At 45.3% G+C, this 21,757-nt stretch overlaps 2 protein-coding genes and 1 pseudogene across 3 annotated transcripts in view; all 3 read left to right on the top strand.

Moving 5' to 3' along the window:
* Positions 1-13,714, top strand: part of LOC147444820 (flavonoid 3'-monooxygenase-like) — a 29,195-nt gene extending 15,481 nt beyond the window's left edge. The window contains exons 2-3 of one of the 2 annotated variants that reach the window (XM_086527350.1): positions 5,906-6,343; positions 13,575-13,714. The gene's annotated coding sequence lies outside the window, so the exon portion shown is untranslated. The remainder of the gene's footprint in view (positions 1-5,905; positions 6,344-13,574) is intronic. The other variant, XM_086527349.1, reaches the window with a different exon arrangement.
* On the top strand, positions 4,601-9,293 carry LOC147444821 (uncharacterized; annotated as a pseudogene).
* A 411-nt stretch (positions 13,715-14,125) lies between the features above and the next one.
* Positions 14,126-21,268, top strand: LOC147444819 (uncharacterized). The gene is made up of 6 exons (XM_086527358.1): positions 14,126-14,338; positions 14,438-14,566; positions 20,559-20,667; positions 20,770-20,850; positions 20,946-21,043; positions 21,130-21,268. Exons 1-5 carry the CDS (start codon positions 14,310-14,312, stop codon positions 20,976-20,978), a joined length of 381 nt encoding a protein of 126 aa, XP_086383484.1. The 5' UTR covers positions 14,126-14,309; the 3' UTR covers positions 20,979-21,043; positions 21,130-21,268.
* Positions 21,269-21,757: the final 489 nt, after the last annotated feature.

The raw sequence follows: 21,757 nt of genomic DNA, 5'->3' as shown, positions 1-21,757 counted from the left end.
CTGGAAAGGGAGACGTGGAATAGCAGGTTGAACGTGTCGTTCTATCCTGTGCAGCTCTTGCAGTACACCTCTGTGCGTCTCATATCGCCGTCTTTTTGCTTGAGCATTTAAAGATTCACTTGTTGCCCTCCTAGCCGTGGCCTTTACACGAGGCATCTCTACAAATAGCATAACACAAAAAGACAATTCATTTGTCAGCACAAGGGACTTCAGATTTCAGAAAAGGTCAATACCAAGCGAACAGGTGCATCAGAAAGAGTTTGCCTTCCCTTATTCGCTCGGTAATGACCTCAGAAAATAGTAATAGCAGACATGACTTATATTTTCTGAGGTCAATACCAAGCGAACAGGTGCATCGGAAAGAGTTTGCCTTCCCTAGCTTGGTAGTGACCTCAGAAAATAGTAATAGTAGACATGATTATATTTTCTGAGGTCAGTACCAAGCGAACAGGTGCATCGGAAAGAGTTTGCCTTCCCTTATTTGCTCGGTAGTGACCTCAGAAAATAGTAATAGCAGACATGGCTTATATTTTCTGAGGTCAGTACCAAGCGAACAGGTGCATCGGAAAGAGTTTGCCTTCCCTTGTTCGCTCGGTAGTGACCTCAAAAAATAGTAATAGCAGACATGACTTATATTTTTTGAGGTCAGTACCAAGCGAATAGGTGCATCGGAAAGAGTTTTCCTTCCCTTATTCGCTCGTTAGTGACCTCAGAAAATAGTAATAGCAGACATCACTTATATTTTCTGAGGTCAGTACCAAGCGAACAGTTGCATCAGAAAGAGTTTGCCTTCCCTTATTCGCTCAGTAGTGACCTCAGAAAATAGTAATAGCAGACATCACTTATATTTTCTGAGATTAGTAACAAGCAAACAGGTTTGCATCCCCTACCTTATTCGCTTGGTAGTGACCTCAGAAAAGTGTAATAGCAAGCGAACAGGTTTGCATCCCCTGCAACAAAATACCAATGTGAAGGAGACGTTTAAGTCCATGCGGTCCTAATTGTCATGTCGTTCCCTCCCATCACCTCCCCTAATCTAGGGGGGGTGGTACCATTGCTTCTCTCTCCCACGTCTACCTCTCATGAAATCGCATGGCAGTACCACCCCTCACAGACCACTCATAAGCTAGAACCTAGGCTCTGCTTTTTAGGCATGTCCATCTAGTCTATTTAACGAGCAGTTTTTTCAGAACCTCCCTCAGGGTTTCGCAGAACAACTAGAAGAAGCTTAGGATAGTGGTGATGCCTTTTCAAGGTATACTCCCGCAGCGCCAGCAAGACCGCATCCGAGCCCTCCTCGGGAGGTCCGCCCTTGGCCCTCCCCCGATGTTACCCTTAATGTTCTCGACCGACAGAGCCCGGGAGTGGCTGCTGTCAACACGGGAGTCAATTCTCGAGGTAAGCCGTTGGTAATTCTTTGCTTTCTGCTCCCAATTTCCAAGCTCCTAGTTTGAAGAGATTATTTGCTAAATGCTCTTTGCAGGATGCTAGCCTGAAGCTGGAACAAATGCTGATCGTCAGGCACATGGTCTCAATCCTTAAAGACTCTCTTGAAGCAAGAAGGCCTAAAGACCTGCATCGATTGCTCACCGAGAATGGCTCTGTAGAGGCTATCTCTAATTGGCTACAGGAGATGAAGGATGAAGTGATTGAGCTAGCCAGTAAATACGAGAAAGCCATTAACTTTGCCAACATGCTTCATGAAGAGATAGTCTGGCTGTGAAGGAAAAGGACTACATGGTTATTGCGAACCCTAAACCCCCGGAAATTAGTAGGCCACTCTTTGTAAAGTCTGAAACTTGGCCTTTGCGCCTGTCCCTAGTGTTTTCTGACTCAAAACCCGGTGTTAAGTTGTAATTTTGTTTCTCCCTTATAAATTCAAAACACATATTTGGTAAGAAAAACCCTAAACTCGCAACAAACAGGGTTTACCTTCCCCTTATTTGCTTAGTATTGACCTCTGTACTAGCAGAATCACTTAACTTTTCCAAGGTCAGTACCAAGCGAACACGGGCATCAAACTAAGTGGCCTTCCCTTATTCGCTTGGTACTGACCAAGGAAAAGTGTAAAAGCAAACATCCTATGGTAAAGACGATGGTCAGTACTAAGCGAACAAGTGCAGCAAACAGGGTTTACCTTCCCTTATTCGCCTGGTACTGACTACACAAAATACAAGTGCACAAAAGGGTAGTAAGTAACATACCTCTTCACTGTGTAGAGTTCTACATCACTAAAGCACTGCAGAACAGGAGTAAGAGAAGGATGCGCGAGAGTAAGAGGTGATGCGCAAAAAGAGTTGGGATGGTTTGCTTACCGCGTAGCGTCGATGGGGGTAGAGTTAATTAGAATGATGCGCAGTAGAGGGCGCAAAAATAGGCAGAATAGTTGAAATGTTTGGCGAGGGTTAGTGCCTCTAAACTTAGAATGCTTACCTCGGGGAGGGTGACAACTTCACTTATGCGCGAGATTGTGGTTGGTAAATCGTACTGCATGGGAATCTGAGACCATTTATTACTTGTTGTCCTTGTGAGCGCAACCCACGTGCCTTTTTGAGTGACCGTTTAGGGTCAGACAGACGCCAATCGTCCTTGCAGTCGCCATCTCCATCTCCAAGTGGAACAAACAAATCGCCGTTGCCTTTGCCTTTTCTGCGCTCTTCCCCTTGGCCAGCTCTCGTGATCCCGTCTTTAGAGTCAGACGCCGATCGCCCTTGGAGTCGCCATCTCCACGTCCAAGTAGAACAAACAGATCGCCATTGCCTTTGCATTTTCTGCGCTCTTCCCCTTGGCCACCTCTCGTGATCCTGCGTTGAGCGACCTCCACTGGGTCGAGTCCTTTGCTGCCGCGTCGCCATCGCCATCGCCACCTTCTGGTTCTTGCTGTCTGCGGCCTGCGACATCACCATCCAACTCGGCGCCATTGGATATTGCAGAGACAGGTTCTTTCTCCCTGTCTCTCTCCCCTTCCTGCGTGCTGTTAACTGTGTGCGCATCGAAGCCACTGTGTTAGGGTAAAATTAAAAGTCTCAAACCGCATGGTTGGAATAATTACTCCTTATGTGATCGTGCCTGAGTTTGGGCATAGTGAGTGAGTAGGCTTATAAATCTATCACTGATAACATTAAATGCTCTGTTCTTATCCACTTGTTCCGAATGCTTGGGTCACAGGACATAACTAAGCGAATAGGGCCCTTCGAAGATTCTTGGCCCCTATTTGCTTGGTTTTGACTCAAGTGACGTCACCTTTTATGACATTAGCGCACGGGACAGAACCAAGCGAATAAGGCCCTTTGGAGATTCTTGGGTCCCTATTCGCTTGGTTCTGACTCAAGTGACGTCACCTTTTATGACATTAGCGAACAGGACAAAACCAAGCGAATAGGGGCCTTCGGAGATTCTTGGGCCCCTATTCGCTTGGTTCTGACTCAAGTGACGTCATCTTTTATGACATTAGCGCACGGGACAGAACCAAGCGAATAGGGCCCTTCAGAGATTCTTGGGGCCCCTACTCGCTTGGTTTTGACTCAACTGACGTCACCTCTTATGACATTAGCGCACGGGACAGAACCAAGCGAATAGAGACCTTGAGGGATACTCGAGGCTCAATATTCACTTGGTTATGACACCAAATAGTTTTGGCTTGGTTTTTCTTTCAGTCATGGGGATCATAGTCGTGGAGACAGACGTGAGTGAGGATACATGTGAAGAAAAACTATTCACGTTCTTATACAATGCCTGTGCTCATCACCGTGCACCAGAACTATTAGGAATGTTTAATGTAGAGTTTTCTATACAGAGGATTATAGATTGCTCATTTGAGTACCTACAAACCCATTTGCAACACTACGAGGCAGTCACTTGTGACAATTCCATGACAGTTGATGGCATGAGATATGTGCACCCAGCCGACCTTGACCCTGACAAGAGTGCTTCAAGGAGACTGAATCGCTGTCTAGAAAAGTGTCCCTCCAATGCATTGCTTGTACAAGACAGGTGTATGAAGCACTTCAAAAAGTGTCGCTTAGTGGAATTCTACCACGGGTTTGTTTGTTACTTATACTTGCAAATGGATGGTGAGTCAGAGACTTCCTAGTCAACAACTTTCGATAGTTGTCCATTGGCTCTGGAGGAAGAGGTAGAGGATGTGGAGGTGCAGTTCGACCCAGAAGAAGAGCGGGTAGAGGTACTAAAGGAAACATTTGATGCGGGATTAACTCTTGTTTCTCTTGCGGATGCAGCAATAGGGTGCAAGCAAAAAAGTCCAAGTAAGGAAGTGACTTTGCCTCTGAATTGTGCTCCCAGCTTTGCTATGGCGGGCGACACCCACTATGTTCTGCTCACAGATATCATGCATGAGCTCAATATACGAGAGGACTACTGCCTAGCTGCAATTGTGAATTTTTGTGAGGCAGACATGGGGTTTGTGGATGATGATGGAGTGGACTAACATCTTATTGCTAACACAGTTGTCCGCGACTCACAGTTCACTTCAGGGTGGCAACTAATCAAAGATACATTCAATGAAGCGAAGTCCGGAGAGGCCAATTTGCCAAAAGATGAGCAGTTTGAATCGACAACAAAACAACTCGGCTTGGAAAACATGGATAGGCTCGTGGCACCCAGAGATCAGGTAATGAATAGTCAGTCTATTCACTTGTGGGGGAGGTCGATGCTGGAAATGGACGAGAATCAGATGGAAACTTTTGTCGTGCATTTAGATGGTATTGGAGATGGCCCAGTGATAAAATATCATGATCATTTTTTTTGTTGACAGGTGCTAGTGTATGACGATAGTTTCCTTAGAAGAGCGGGAGGCTCACGGCAAAGGCTTGTCACTGGAGTCCAAGGCAAGGATGCGGTGTTGTCTCACTACATCGGGCGTTTCAACCACAAAAAGGTTTGTAGAAACAATTCAAGTACTTGGCAATTGTACTCATCTCACTTGCGGCCCATAAATTCATTATAATTTTTATGTAGATCATAATATACCGCAAGGAATACTCCGATGACAATGCAAAGTTCCCTCTGTTTGCAATGAAAGTTATTACAAGATTGTGTGGTGGGCACCCCCTCCCACTAAACGCAGAAAGACTAATTCTGATTGAGAAACAGTTTGGTCTACCCTTATTTGGCATTGGGTATGGGTGCCAAGCACTAAGAGCTCCCTATTTCATGTCCTACGCAGCTCAGGCTCTGGCTACAGGGGTTGAAGACCCGGAAAGCTTAGATCCATACAACAAGCGGCTGTTTTTGAGGGAAAGAAGACGCCTGATGCCCGTGGGGATGGTGTCATCAACAGAAGAATGAGCTCGTCTACAAAGCTTGCACATCGAAGAGGTATAAAGTGAGGAAGAAGGAGGTGCATCGAAGAGGATAAAAATGACGGGCTCAGGTCCATCTTCCACTACTAGCCATAGGGGGGGTTTGCGAGGGACTAATAATTGATAGACGTCGTTTAATCGATGAAGAATGTGCGCATAGACGAGGTTTATGTCGTATAAACGAAGATATATATATTTTTTAAAATTGACCGTCGCATAAACAACGGCTATCGTTGCATAATCGACGCCCAAAATTTTAAGCCGTCGCATAATCGACGCCTAAAAATTGTCTTGCTTATACGACGCAGAGCAACGAGGCTAGTAACGACGCGTGCACACTGCCCCTACGTCTCTCATGCGAGGCACTTCTCTCATGCGAGGCGCTTTTTCAATAGACCTGCTCGCGCCTTTGAAATTTGACTCGCGGGAAGCACAGCAGTGCCACAAGCTCTCCACGGCAACTACTACAGGCCGAACGAGGGGCAGGTTTGAGAGCATAATGTCATTTCCTTTGTCTTCATGGCATTGTTTGAGAGCATAAGGTCATTTCATGTACATTATATTTTCTACTGTTGTGCGTGCAGGTTGAGGTACATGGTACAACTGCCTATGTTCTGTAGACGGCATGGATTCAGAGTGGGACGGTCAAGTATCAGAGAACCATCAAAGTAATTGCCTTGGAGCAAGATATAGCCTTGTTCGAGTTTGGTGATGAAACAGAGATAGGTGAAAGAAGCATTAACCTTAGTGGTGGACAGAAACAAAGGATTCAGCTAGCTAGTGCAGTATATCAAGATTTTGACGTCTATTTCCTAGATGATATATTCAGCGCACTAGATGCGCACACGGGGTCTGCCCTATTCAAGGTCAATGTGCTAATACGGTTATGAACAAATGATGAGTATCAAGTCTACTGCCTGCTTAAGCTTTTGCAGGATTGCTTGCTTGGAGCCTTGGAAAGGAAAACTAGAGTCCTTGTGACACATCAAGTCCAATTTCTCCGCAAAGCTGATCTTATCCTAGTAAGTATCTCTATCCACCACACAACAGAGCGGTGAAGTTGTCTCCATAGGATCAGCTACCATTTTGCTAAGCATTGCAGGATGGTGAGTGGGTGTTCTGTAGTGCTGTCCATGACTGAGTGTCGCCTAGGCAAAAAAAAAATTTGAGTTGCACCCATCCCTATATATTCTGTTGGCGGGGAGGTCATCGCTGTTTGGCAAACGATTATGATCCAAGTAGTTGTTGAAGAGTTATAGCTTATACGCGAGGGAGACCGTGCAAGGTGATCCATTCAGCCATTATTTGACAAATTCCAGCAATTGCGTTGGTTTGAAAATTGAGAGGGAAATAGATATCTTCACAAGAGGAAAATTCTGTTCTGTTATTAATCTGTTTTCAAGTGTATGAGATTGACTTGCTACTAGGTAGTAAGTGCGTTCGTCTTTCAAGAAATAGTATTTAATTGATTGTGTTACTTTTATTCATTGTTAGTGTGGCAGTAGGTCCTCTCTAGCAATGGTTGAAGAGTTGTCCTCTACATGTAATGACATTAAGATTATTTCCTCTTGGTATCCAGCTGATTCAGGTCCTCACGAATGAGTGGTGATCTTGGATTGTGTAAGAGTCAAAGAGGAGGCATCTAATGAGTAGTGGAAGGGGAGCAATGAGTCCATGCTGAATCCATGTAGCTCAAACCATGATGTCATCTCTCCATACCAGCATGTTATATCTCCTTGCAGCTAACTGTAGAGAGGACTCAAGTGCTAAGCACGCATAGACGAGGTTTATGTCGTATAAGCGAGGAAACATCCTTCAAACGGGTGTCGCCAAGTCCGGCCCCTCAACCCACTCTCTTTTGCTCGTACAGATTGTTCACATAATCTGTCCACAAAGCTTGCCATGGCCAACAGTCCATGGAGACTTCCTTCCTCTCAAGTCACCCCAACTTGCTTGATATCATGCTTGGGCACAAGCTCTGGTTTGCCATTGAATGAAAATGACTCAGATGACATGATGGTGTATGGCATTCTTAAAGAAGCTGTGAACAAAACAGGATGGGTTCCGCGCACCCCAAAATGCGAAGATGCATCGACGGAGAGTCACCTTGCACCCAGATCATCAACACCGCAAAATACAACTCCTCTAAAGAAAGGCATAAAAAATGGTGCTGCCTCTACATTGTGCTCTGCCCCTTCAAGAACATCATTAACACCCGCAGAGCTTGCCAAGAGCTCCAACAAGAAGCATTACCGAGGAGTATGGCGTCGGCCGTGGGGCAAATATGCAGCCGAGATCCGAGACTCTGCAAGGCAAGGGGCCCGTGTTTAGCTAGGGACCTTTGACATGGCTGAGGAGGCAACTTTGGCATATGATCGAGCAGCATTGAAGATGCACGGAGCGCGCGTATTGCTGAAATTTTACGTCAATGTCGTGGCTAAATAAAGAGGTGGAGACAAAGAAGAAGAAGAGAGTGAAACGAGAAGCACCACTCGAAGATGGAGTTGCAGGCATCGAGCAACAACGTCAACAACGCAAGCGTATGCAAGAGCCATCATCATCTTCACCACCATCAAGTCTGGTAGTGAGCTTTGAAGGAGAAGGGGTGAAGATAGAAGAGCTAGATGATGTGTTTTCTTTGTATGAGCTGCGCGAGTGTTTCTTGCCTTTCATCGCCTCCTCATTTGCTAGCGCCATGGCTACCCTGGCCAACTGCGCTGTAGCCTCTCATTTGGTAGCCTCTCATGTGATAGCAGAGTGCTTGTGCATGTGTGTGTGTGTGTGTGAGAGAGAGAGAGAGAGAGAGAGAGAGAGAGAGAGAGAGAGAGAGAGAGAGAGAGAGAGAGAGAGAGAGAGAGAGAGAGAGAGAGAGAGAGAGAGAGAGATCTCAGTACGTGTTGCTGGGCGAGAGTCCGACCATCATCAAGGACATGGTGGAAGTCCATGAGAATTAGGCGTTGGTTCCTGGTGGGGGACTCAGTGAGAGCCTGCAGCCTCTCATTTGGCTGACAAAAAGTCGAAACTCATCGGCGAGCTCATCTACAGAGTCGACCTTGAAGGCATGTGGTATTGCACAAGATGCTAATATGGACAAAAGAATTCACTTGATATTGTTTGTCAATGGTTATGCTTGGAACTACCTTGATTGATATGTATGCCTAATGTGGTGCACTTCATCGATCATCACAAAAAGTACTTTAAGAGCTTCCTGTCACGGATGTCGCTTGATTGCGGGATATGCCTAACTTGGACAGGGCTCAGGAGCTCTAGGCTGTTTTCAATGGAATGGGACGTCGTGCTTGCCACTGCCTTGGTCGACATGTATGCCATATTTAGTGCACTTCATGAAGCACACGAAGTGCTTTAGGAGCTTTCTGTCTGAAATGTCGTCTCTTAAGATGCACTGATTGGGGGATATGCCCAACTTGGGCAGGGCCAAGGAGCTCTGGTCGTTTTTTAGTGGATGAAGTGAGGGTGTCTCTCTAGACGCAATCACATACACTCTAGCCTATTTTCAGCTAATGCGAAGTGAGGGTCTCTCTCTAGATGTAATGTTATTTCAAGCAGTGCATTGATTGCTACAAGGTTAGGTCAGGAAGAGAGAGAGAGAGAGCTTTTTTAAGCAGATGCAGAGAGACTGCATCTCTCCAAATGCAATCATGTACAGTGGCACCTTGAGGGCATGTGGTAGTACACAAGATGTTGATATGGGCAAAAGAAGTTATGATGATATTGTTAGTGAGTGGTTGTTGAAAGAAAACGTTGTGCTTGGCACTGCCTTGGTCGACATGTATGCCAAATGTGGTGCACTTCATAAAGCGGAAAAAGTGCTTGATGAGCTTCCTGTCCAGGATGTCGTCTTTTGAAATGCACTGATTTGAAATGCACGGCTGCCATGCACAAACCCTCTCGATCTGAGCCGCCAGAAGAACCTCTTGGATGCTAAGGAGCCAATCCCATCTTCAAACCACAGCATGGATCTGAGAGTGCCACACGAATGGGGCTCCCTTGCCACTGGAGCCACACCACCTCCCAAACCCAACAGAATGCCAGGAACCGAGGCTTACATGTTGATCTCTGAAGGAGAAAGGAGCGCAAGCCAACTCCTGCTGTCAAAAAATGAAGAGCCAAGGCAGTTGAAGAGGATTCTGCAGCTAGGTGTCCCCACCCAGAGCGGTCCTCTGCATTGGCCTCAGCCCACAATCCACCCTGCCTCCACTGCAAGCCCACGTGCCGTCCGTCAACCCACCCCAGCAAGCCTTCCCTGCTCTTATTGGGCGAAACGAGTAGAACGAGCCTGTAGTAGGCGAAGGCTCTTGAACCCTTGTCTTGACCTCAACCCACAATCCACCATGCCTCCACTGCAAGCCCATGTGCCGTCCGTCAACGCACCCCAGCGAGCCTTCCCTACTCTTAGTGGGCGAAACGAGTAGAACGAGCCTGTAGGCGAAGGCTCTTGAACCCTTGTCTTGACCTCTTACTTTAAGTATACTTTTTGTGATCTATGGACTACACCACATTAGGCATACATGTCGACCAAGGTAGTGCCAAGCACAACCACTGACTAACAATATCAAAATGAATTCTTTTCTCCATAACAGCATCTTGTGCAATACCATATGCCTTCAAGGTGCAAGTGTACTTGATTGCATTTAGAGAAGAAGAAAAAGAAGAAGAGGATTTTAACGTCGTAGGAAACTATCCCAAGAGACCTCAAAGATCTATCCGACTAGAGTTGAACTCAAGATCTGTTATTGAAGAGAGATGCCCTCTCTCTGCATCTGTTGAAAACAAATCTCTCCCTTCCTGACCTGACACTACTGCAATCAATGCACTCCTTGAGATAACATTGCATTTCGAGAGATGCCCTCTCTCTGCATCAGCTGAAAACATTCTAGAGCATATGTGATTGCATCTGGAAGAGAGCAGGAGCGTAGGCTATCGTAAGCTGGCAGTTGTAGGTGTTAGGTGCAGTGGAATGAATGTTGTATTTTCTCAAGATTAGTGATCTTTATTTGCTCAAGGTTCCTTTTAGTTCTTAGGGAAGGAGAGAGCCTTCCGTCTTTATGGAGAGTGCTATGATCACGAACAAAGTGAGTGGATATTGTGCGTGCAAGTGAATGAGACTGAGAGAAAGAGAGAGAAGAGATACGACACCCGAGAGGTTGTAAAACCCTCCTCCGAAGGCCCCACTCTCGTCGGCGAGAGTGGTCTACCTTTGATTGCACAAAGGTGTACAATGTGAATGCAATGGATTGATGCAATGGGACTATGCCGATGACGACGACGACGACTTGGTGGCTGAAATCTGTGGTCTTCTAACTGCTGTTTTTCGGGACTGTTTCAGTGGCTGAAAATGATTGTTTTGGCTGCGTTTTTATGGCTGAAAATGGGGGGAACATCTGCAACCAATCTGGGGCTGATCTGCTACGGAGTCATAGGCTGAAAACTCTGTGTATATGCTGCAGATTAGGGCTGAAAGTCAAAAACGCTGATGCATGGCTGATGCTAGCAAAAACGCTAATGCTGATCTGGGCCGGAAATCCAAAAACGCCAATGATGGCTGCAGCGTTTTGGGCTGAAAAACGCTAGGAGATTGTGGCCGGTATCGGGTTGCCGGTTTTGAGGAAAAATGCCAAGAAAGGGGTGCTTGATGGTGATGGCCTGTTGGGGGAACATGCCAAGGATGGGGGTTGGCCTAGAGCTAGAAAACGCTAGGGGTGCTGAGGGGGGTACTGCTGAGAAGTTTCCCGTTGAGCGGGAAGCTCCTGCTGCCTCTTCTGCTGTCGAGTGCTAGCTTTGGGTTGCTTATATATTAACTTACCCAATTTGCCCTACTCAGTTCCCAACAAAAGTCACTTAATAAATAAGTGAAAATTGTCAAAAATAGGGAAAATGGGATAAAGTCACTTGAAAAATCCCCTAACTGATTCTAATGGTTTCTGAAGGGAATACTGATGATCATGCTGTGTGCAACCGGAGGATATGCATCTATTGCTAAGTGACTGGGCATGCACGGCCTACGAATAGACTCACAAAAGTGCCAGATTACTTTTAATCTAACTTGACTGGACTTGACGGAAACCCTGCTATGGTGTAGCTTGTCCACGGACACATAGGGTTGGGATGTGTCACGTGACAGTAGGTGAGACATTGAGGGAGACGGCCTAGCCACTTGTCCTAAAAGCTCGAGTCGATCTGCTCGATTGCCTCTGATCGTCTAGAGAGATATCCTCGCTTTTTCCATTGAAAGAAGACCAGAGCTCCTTGGCCCTGCCCACGTTGGGCATATCCTGCAGTCACTGCATTTCAAGAGACATCTCGGACATAAAGCTCCTCAAGCACTTCTTGTGCTTCATGAAGTGCACTATAGGTGGCATACATGTCGACCAAGTCAATGTCAAGCACGATGTCACATTCCGATGTAAACAGCGTGGAGCTCCTTGGCCGTGCCAAGTTAGGCATATCCCACATTCAGACGACATCCGCGATAGGAAGCTCCTAAAGGAATTTTTGTGATCTATGAAGTGCACCACATTAGGCATACATGTCGAACAAGGTAGTGCCAAGCACAATCACTGACTAACAATATCAAAATGAATTCTTTTCACCCATATCAGCATCTTGTGCAATGCCATATGCCTTCAAGGTGCAAGCGTACTTGATTGTATTTGGAGATCTCTCTGCATCTGTTGAAAACAGATCTCTCTCTTCCTGACCTGATACTGCTGGACATATTCTAGAGCATTTGTGATTGCATCTAGAAGAGAGCAGGAGCATAGGCTACCATAAGCTGACAATCGTATGCGAGACATTGAGGGAGACGGCCTATCCACCTACATGTCCTAAAAGCTCGAGTCACGCTGCTCGATGGCCTCTGAATGCTGCTGTTCCAAGTTTGCCTTTATTTTCTTTGGTTATGGAAAGTGTATTTTTCTAGCCCTGCTGGACAACTGCCTCTCTCTCTCTCTCATCTCTCTAACAATGTGTCAACACGTCTCTCTGTCTATCTGCGCTATCCCCCTCGGGGCTGCAAAGAACACCATCGTGATGAATAAGAAAAACGCTACATGTGGCCGGGGAGGGAGCCAGAATCCCTCCCCCTTTTTGTGATCTATAAAGTGCACCACATTAGGCATACATGTTGACCAAGGTAGTGCCCCACTGCCAAGCACAATTAACACTGACTAACAAGATCAAAACGAATTCTTTTGCCTATATCAGCATCTTGTGCAATGCCATATGCCTTCAAGATGCAAGTGTACTTGATTGCATTTGGAGAGATGCCCTCTCTCTGCATTAGCTGAAAACATTCTGGAGCATATGTGATTGCATTTGGAAGAGAGCAGGAGCGTAGGAGCTGAAAACATTCTAGGGCATATGTGATTGCATCTCAAAGAGAGGAGGAGCATAGGCTACCATAAGATGGCAGTTGTAGTCGAGACATTGAGGGAGACGGCATAGCCACCTATCCGAAAAGCTGTAGAACAAGCGTCCTTTCATCGAATCGGTGCCCGTAAGCGATTAACGCAAGGGCTGAGAGTTAACGCAAAGGTGCAAATTAGGCAAGGCTTGTGTGTTGTCCGCCAAGAACAAGATCTTAGGGTTGATCTGGGGTAATCCCTTTAGGGATGAGAGAGAAGGGAGTAGCGATGGCTGATCTGGCTCCATAGCACAGAAAACGCACCTGAGAGGTGAAAACGCTGCTGTTTGTAGAAAACACAGCCACCAAGGGGGAGCGATCTCAGTTTTGAGGGAATTTTTCATGATGGAAGCAATCAGCAGGGGATCGTGGGTCTAGGAGAAGAACCTCAGCGTCTGATACCATGTGAGAGTAGGCAGCGAAAGCGAAAGCGGAAGCGCTGCCAACAACAGCATATAGCTCAGGTTGAGTCCTTTCCAGGAATACATCCAGGTCTGCTTCATTTTGTCCACATCTACCATATGGTTATAAGCTCATGCTGCATTCGACCACAAACCATCAAATCTCTCATGTAGCTTACTCTTGCATTGAATTTGTTATTGAGTGTGTTTCTCTTTTAGCTTTGCTACCTGATCTTGCATTTGATTCAGAACCTTTTGAAGCATCTGTAGCATTTTTGTTTGATCTATTTTGTTGTAGTCCACTCCATTCATGGTTGCTTCGACCTCATCTGTAGATTCTTGATCTATTAATATTTTTACTTGCATTGATGTTACATGTAGATACGATGTTTGTGTTAGTCTGACACATGGTTTGTTTTAAATATACAGATACGATGAGTGACCAAGGTCATAGAGTGAAGTTGACGTTCATCAAGACTTTGCTACGTACCACTGGACTATCAAGAGAGGCTTTGACGAAGGCTATGTCAGATTATATGGAGATGGATGACGCCAGTTTAGACAGCGCCATCGAGTTTCTTGGGCGATTCAGGGTTTGCCCGTACGTCCTGGAGAGGGTACATCCTCCCAGCCACACACAGGAGTGGAGACTTCCTCTCGTGCAGATCAGACCATAGCACATTGGTAATCTTCTCGATTGATAAAGTAGTAATGTCATTCTTTTTTTAATATAGAAATCTTAATATATGTATACCCTTGATGTCTTTGTTTGCTTAGGACTCCTATTCCAGGTACATCACATCATGAGAGTCAGCGGCTTACTCCTAATGTACCTCCTAGTACTTAGTTGACACCTGATTCACAGGCTAGTGGCCGTCAGTCTCAGAGGTATATCTATTATGGTGATTATGGATTAAATATCAAGTAGTTTTTAAGAACTCTCATCTAATCTGCCATATGTTTATATTGCATGTAGGCATCATCGGCAGAGTAGCACGCCACTAGGCCGATCGACTCGTGAGACACCGCCTCAGCCGCCAGCTCCCCATCTGTGCCTTCACCTCCACCAATGCGCACTGCATTGTCAGCTTGGGTGTCACATGCGACATCTTGCCTGACGGAGCTATCCTCCAGCTCGGAGCCGGCATCGCACTCAAACGTCGGATGCAAGACCTCTGCTCGTCTTATCTAAAGCAAGTTCATATACCATGGGAGCAAGTATTAATTAACATAAAAAATGTAAATTTTAGTTTGTTAGTTGAATTACTAATCGACTTTATTTTGCACTGTAGTGATCAGCATGAGGATAACAAGAAATATGTTATCAACACACTAGAGACGGAGTACTGGACAGGATGGAGTTACAAGTGGATGGTCAAGCAAATGTGCAAACTCATGGGTCATCGACGCGACGCAGCACGGTAAGTAGAAAGAAAGAAATAATTTTAACATCTCTCTCTCTCTCTCTCTCTCTCTCTCTCTCTCTCTCTCTCTCGTCTCTTGACTCTCGATCTGTCAAGATGGAAATCGTTCGGAGCTGCTCTCTGCGTAGGTGTAGCGTATAGTAGAGGAAGAAGGTGCAGCGGAATGAATGTTGTATTTTCTCAAGATTAGTGATCTTTACTGCTCAAGGTTCCTTTTAGTTCTTAGGGAAAGAGAGAGCTTTCCGTCTTATAGAGAGTGCGGTGATCACGAACAAAGTGAGTGGATCTAGTGCGTGCAAGTGAATGAGATTGAGAGAAGGAGAGAGAAAGTTACGACACCGAGAGGTTGTAAAACCCTCCTCCGAAGGCCCCACTCTCGTCGGCAAGAGTGGTCTACTTGATTGCACGAAAGAGTACAATGCGAATGCAAAGGACTGATGCTATTGGACTATGCCGATGACGACGACGGTGACGGTGACGATGACGATGACGATGGTGATGTCGACGGCTTCGTGGCTGAAACGGGGACTGTTTTTGTCGCTGAAAATAGACTGTTCTTGTGGGCTTATGGCTGAATCTGAGTGCTCGAAAAAACGCTAGGTTTAGGGTTCCCTGAGGCTGCGTTTTTGGGGATAAACTTTGGCTGAGAAAACGCTGATACAGCAGGGTTTTTATTGCTGAAAATTGACTGTTTTGCAAGTGTCAAATCACCCTTACTGGCTGTGGATCTTCTGCTGCGACTGATGGTGAAAAACGCTGCTGCTGCTGATAGTTTCCCCTGCGTTTGTAGTGCTGATTTGCTGCGGATCTGCCCCTGCTTCCTAGCGTTAGTAAATGCAGGGTACGGCTGCCAAGGAATAGCAAAACGCTGGTTATGCTGAGGATGGCCTGGCGTTAGTGGTTTGGTGAAGGAAACGCTGAATCTGCCTGTCTGCTGGCGATGGCTCCAAGAGGGGAAAGCACTAGCATTGCAAGAGAAGAGGGCGACACCAAAGGGCTAAGGATGCGGGGATAGTGACCTACTGGAGGATAGTGACCTACTGGAGGTGAAGATATGCATATGGGACCCGGGAGAAGGTTACCCATGCGGGGATGCATTTGTTTACGGAATGACCCGAATGCGCGGAGGTGCTGAGTTGACAGCACGCTGGAATATACTTGGCCGATGCGGGATTAAGCCGTTTGTTGGTTCTGACAGACGGAATGTAGCAAGATGAGTGCTAGCACAAATGCAGGTTACAGATGGCCGTTGGATCCCACCACGACAAGGCAGGTTGCAAGAGGATGCGGAGCGAGTCAGGTGGACTCGACATCATACCAGGCAGCCAGGGACTAGATCGCATAATCGGGGATGTACCACAACTAGGAGGTATCGGGCTGAGTCGGAGGGCCAGCAAACAAATAAGGTGGAGGGTGAGATATGCAGGTACGAGAAGAACAGCAATGCTGGGGCAGGTTATGTATGGCCGATGTGTTTCCCCTCGAAGAGACGGGCGAGCCACTGAGTGCAAATGCAACACGACTACGCATTGCAAGAGGGCGGGCTCCGATCAGCACCAGCCCACCTTTCATTCGGGGAGCTGTGATGTGCGAGTGATTAGGCACATGCTATTATACCTTAACCGGTACTGGCCCGAATGGGGTTATTCGACACCGGGCAGCGGGCTGTCTTTGGAGCTTAGGAGCTTGGTGTGGTCAAGCTTGGTCGAGGAGGCGGTTGCGGCTTCCTTGGTGAGAGGAGCTTTGAGCTCAATGGAGCTCGATAGAGAAGTGCTCGGCGGAGGAGAGCTTGACATTCGAGTGCTTGGATGCTATTGTGGCAGAGCTCTTGCATTGAGAGGACATTGCATCACGCAGAGGGGAGCAGGAGCAGGTTCAAGACTGTGTGCAACTCGTTTTTTGCCATTTTCGGGCTCTAAAACGCAGTTTTTTGCGTAGCTTCGTCATACAGAATCAGATCTACATGATCTAGGAGTCTAGATCAGGGTTTTGGCACGTTCCGGAAGCGATGGCGATGTCTATTTGCTGAAATTCTGCTTTGAATTACAGCAGGTACAGCAGCAGGTTTGTTTGTGTGCCCTTTCGGGTCCCAAAAACACTGTTTTTGGTATATCTCACACACACGGAGTATTTTCTGTAGCAACCAGCAGATTCATAGGTGTACACAGGTTTTTGGATATGCACGGTTTTGCACGGTTATTGGTGCAATTTTGCATTAGATTTTGAGCCATATTTGCAGACTTTTGTTGATGCGATTCGAGCCAGTTTAGGGCTGATTTGGTTGACATTTGCTACTCATTGTTGGTTGCTCTGTTGCGAGCATTATGGCTGATTTTTCATTTGACTTCTAGCGTTATGGTCTACACAGTTTGATGGTGCAGATTTTGTTGCTTGGAAGGAGCATATGCTTGTTGCATTGGCGGATTTGGGATAGGATAAACCCTTGCGTGGTTTATTGGCGAAGCTCAAGTCTATGCGTGATGATGATTGGCAGGATCTTGATGAGTTAGCAATGTCTACGATTCGTTTGCATCTAGTTGAGTCTGTTTACTGGCAGGTCTCGAGGGAGACTACAACTCATGCTTTATGGCATAGTTTACATGCTATGTACGTGACATCCATGTCTACAGGGAAGTGGAAAGCCTGCTCAATTAAAGCAGACTTTGTGCAATCAATAGTAGACCACTCTCGCCGACGAGAGTGGGGCCTTCGGAGGAGGGTTTTACAACGTCTCTGGTGTCGTATCTCTCTTCTCTCTCTATCTCTCAGTCTCTACACTTGCACACACAGTGTCCATTCACTTTGTTTGTGATCATAGCACTTTCGATTAAGAACAGAAGGCTCTCCCTTCCATAAGAACTAAAAGGAACCTTGAGCACAGTTCGGAGCATTCATCTTTAGCAAAGCGCAAAGAATCATATGCTATGGACTTGCCGACAACGTCGACGAAGATCAGGACGACAACGAGACGGGCCGGAATATGAAAAACGCTATGGCTGAAATCTGAGAATCTTTATCCACTGAATTTTGACTCTATGTTGATGACGACGATGCAACGACGATGCGCTGAAAACGGAGATGTTGAAATCTACGTTTTTTGGGTTGAAACTGCAAACGCTCGTGGATCTGACCATGCGGTGAGGAACTGTTGCGGGAAGGTGAGGTCTGCGAGGTTCGATGATTCTACGCTGGAGTCTGATTGCTGAAAACTGAAAACGTTGGTCTAGATCTGGGTTTCGTCGTGGTAGATCTACAAAATGCTAGATGGTTATGCTGATGCAAAAACGCTAGGGTTGATCTGCTATCTTGCTGTGGAATCTGCTAATGCTAGGGCTGATCTGTCTTCTGTTGCTGTCGAGACTGATCTGCAGTGCAAAAACGCCAGGGTTGATCTGTCATGCAAAATGCTAGGCTTTTCAGATGGGCTTCACTATCGGTGGCAACGTCCTCGTATCTTGAGCAGTGGTGTGTTTTGATTACCTTGTACATAGCTACAAAAAGAACAACGATTCTGAAGGGAATCGAACCCTGACACTAGCCATATGAGGCTATCACCACGAGACTCCCCACCACCCACCCTTATTAGTAAGATTTCAAAAGAATAAAAATCATTACTTAACAAAATGAATTACTACGAGATTAAATCTTACCCAATATAGGTTGATTTTTGAGTTGATACTCACGGCTAATAGTCCTCATCGTCATCTCTGAGATTAACCGTCAATAAAATCTCATCTTCATTATCTTTGTTTACTTCTTCAAACTCCTCTGCCGTTAAATCTGTGTTGACGTTCATTTCCTCGTGTGCTCGACATCCACTATTTCTTCCTCTTCGGTGTCTGTAGTGTCAGAGTACAGATGGTTGTCGTTCTCATCATCTACAATGTCATCATGATCGGCAAGGGAAATTCTACATGGACGGACCAAAATTTGGACGGTTCTCTTCTCATTGTGGCACTATTGCCTTTATACTCGGCACGAAACCATTCCACCTGTAATCTGTCATAATCTGGAATCTGTATATTTGAAGGTAAAGAAGATTGTATCAATAGCATGCTTATATATAAAAGGAGAGAGAGATGTGCATGGAATTCAATAACATTTGAAAACAACAAAAAATAATATCAAAATAAATTAGCGACATTACAAAACGTAATGCAAATTAAAGTGTAGAATTAGGGTACAAGAGTTCAAAATAACATTAGGAATTGTATACAATGAGCTCTTAACCCTCATATGTTAAGGGTGCTCGTGGAGGTCTACGCTATCCATAATTGACTAGCAATTCATCACTAGCACGTAATGATTTAATAGCATGAACAACTATATATCTTGGTACATCCCTAGTCATGTGTCTTGGTTCATGACTATTCTCACACTCCACAAATGTGCAATTGGTTCTTGCACTTCTCCCTCGACTACTATTGATTAAACCTGCTATGTTTCCACTCCATCTGAAGGAAGTGGTCCTCCGTGCCAGCCTCCGTATCGTATACGATCATAGCTCTGTACTAGATCCTGTAAATGAGTAGGCAGTGGATGATCTCCACCCATCTCAGCCTCCAATGGAGGAGGTAGAGGATGTCGAGAAACCTCGAGTTGCAACATGGAAGGTGTTATTTTTTTAAGGAATGACTTAGTTTTGGGAGGAAGAAAATTTCAGAATCAAGCCATTCTAGCGTGCACTCAAATAACAAGGTACTGCTTTATGAATCAAGCTTGGAAAGCTTTGGGTCTTTCAGGGATAGCTTGTAGTAGCTCTATTTAAAGATATCACGCATGAAAGTACTAAGTTTCTTTACTTGATATATCAAAGAGGAGCATTTGAAACATCTTTAGCAAGTGTTATCTCAACATCTTTGCTACGGTTGAGAAGAGATCGCGGCCGCACTGGGTTTGGTTGAGCTTTCTGGCAGTGGTAGTGGATTTCCTCTCTTCTTCCCCCTCAGCTTGCATGCGATTGGCAAGGGCCTGCGATGTGGGGGGTTGTAACCCTTGGTGAAGACGATCTTAGCATCTTCTCCAAAGATGTGTAGTGTGTTCTTGTTGTGTTGTTCTTGACGGTTGATTAGTGGGTGGTAGATGTCCTCCACTTAGGGGCTTCATTCGATGTCAGATCCTAGCGATGGTGCATGGCTCCCCATAAAATGTTGAGGATTGCTCCTTGCATATCTCTTTGCGACCGTTTGGCTTCGACTCCATTCGGGTGGTTGGTGGAGTCTCTTTAGTTGGTGATGGAATTTGCAATTCCTCCCATAGGTGGCATTATCTTCTTCTATAGTACATTTGCTTTGAAGTTATCTTTGTTGGTTCGATTGTGGTAAATGTACTATAGAAGAAGATAATGCCACCTATCTTGGTTTGATTGTGGTGGGGTGCCTCCCCTGTCACCCATCATAACTATTGTCTATTCTTTTTGGTCTACGATGGTGTTAATCTTGGTTGCTGGGGATGTTCTTCAATGCCGTGTGCGAGAGACATGTGCACCACTGGTAGTAAAGTCATCCTCGCCATCAAGTGAAGATACCTACATATATAATCTAGTTACATTATATATTTTACTCTTTGATTTTTAAAACTCCAATATCAAACAAAGGGAGATATGAAATATATCATAGGTCGATGTCGCTCCTCAGGAGGTGGTGCTTGCTCAAAAGTACCATAAGTCATCTGATGTGAAAAGCACTCCTGTCGTGGCCTGCGATACGTGCCATAACAACGAGCACACCAGCATATATAGACTCATCATAGTAGAAATCATCGTAAACGGGTTTATGTGCAGTATCGGAACTCTTTGCACCCCGGCTACCACTAGTAGGAGGTGGTGGTGTACCCTCTGATTGATCCGAATCTGGATTTCAATTACCATAAAAACATGAGACATTTATCAAATGACCAAAATAAAAAATTCAATAAAAGCAACAAAACATTGAAGTCTAATAGTTATATGGTATATTCTGACTCTTATTGTAATTTAAAAAATAAACAGGCGCTATTGTATGGTGCCGTCAAACAAGAGAAAGGCAACCATTTGCATGGAGACATGGCAATTCTTCTGCAAGGAGATGCGCCTACGCATTAATTTTCCTCAACAAAAGGTGTGTGCCTTTGGTAATATATATTAGAATTAATATAAACTTTCGTAGATTGATTCTAACTTTCTCTAATCCATGTTATTTTGTTTATTCAAATTTGCTTAGGAGGCAGCAAGAAAGAGAGTAGCTTTACGTCACACATCTAGACTAGGGCGGATGGGACGGGATGGATTTGTGGCCACATTTGTGAGTATAGACCATTCACATTTTAACTTTTAAAGGTAGTATTATTGAATGCAAAAATTAATAAGTCTTTGGTTGTGTCTTAATGTAAACGAAAGACTATGGTTGTGCACCGACGGCACAGGAGATAGAGTACGCCACATACTACGGCTTTCGTGCTTTGTGTCAGACACTTATTGACACTCCAGATCCACTTGTACGTATCTTTGTTTTGCTTTGTAGTTTTTTTCATGGTAATTGTAATATATTCTTTTTTTATTTCACTAACTAATACATGAGCAGCATGGGGAGGTTGATATGACAGAGGTGGCTCGACAGGAGGCCGATGGGCGACGTCGAGAGGTTGAGAGGAGCAACGGCCCAATCACTGGCCATGATGGTGACGATCGCGGAGATGGGGACAGTCGTAGTCCCACGATTCGAACCAGTGGTGGTGGCACTAGCGATCATGAGACCGATAATAGTGAATCTTCCAGCAGTGATGGATCACATAGTGATCCTGCGTAGAGATTTCTTTTGCATATTTGGGATCGTTATATATGTATTTTTCAGTTTGCATTGCTACATTGTATGTGATGATGAGATTTGTTTTGTATATGTGATGATTGATCACTACACATTTTGGACATATGTACATAAACTTACTGATGATATATACTGACATGTGTTTGTTGTATCACTGAATTTGTCTATTGTCAAACAATTAATTATTTGTCGATCAGATAATTAACCTAAGTAACCTGGTTTGGGTCACCGTCTATGGCTTTTTGCCCGGTCGGTTTACACGACGTTGTTAAAAAGGCTTACAATGTTTTTTTTAAGATGAAGATTTGAACTATGACGTTTCAAAGTACCAAGCATCATACGCTCCAAGTTTCAAGTTACGTACCATGTACCATGTACCAACTAC

The sequence above is a fragment of the Adiantum capillus-veneris genome, chromosome 13 (genome assembly GCF_014529385.1).
Source record: "Adiantum capillus-veneris isolate H3 chromosome 13, ASM1452938v2, whole genome shotgun sequence".
Taxonomy (NCBI): domain Eukaryota; kingdom Viridiplantae; phylum Streptophyta; class Polypodiopsida; order Polypodiales; family Pteridaceae; genus Adiantum; species Adiantum capillus-veneris.
Note: the sequence above shows the minus strand (reverse complement) of the source record. Positions and strands in the feature narration are given on the sequence as shown.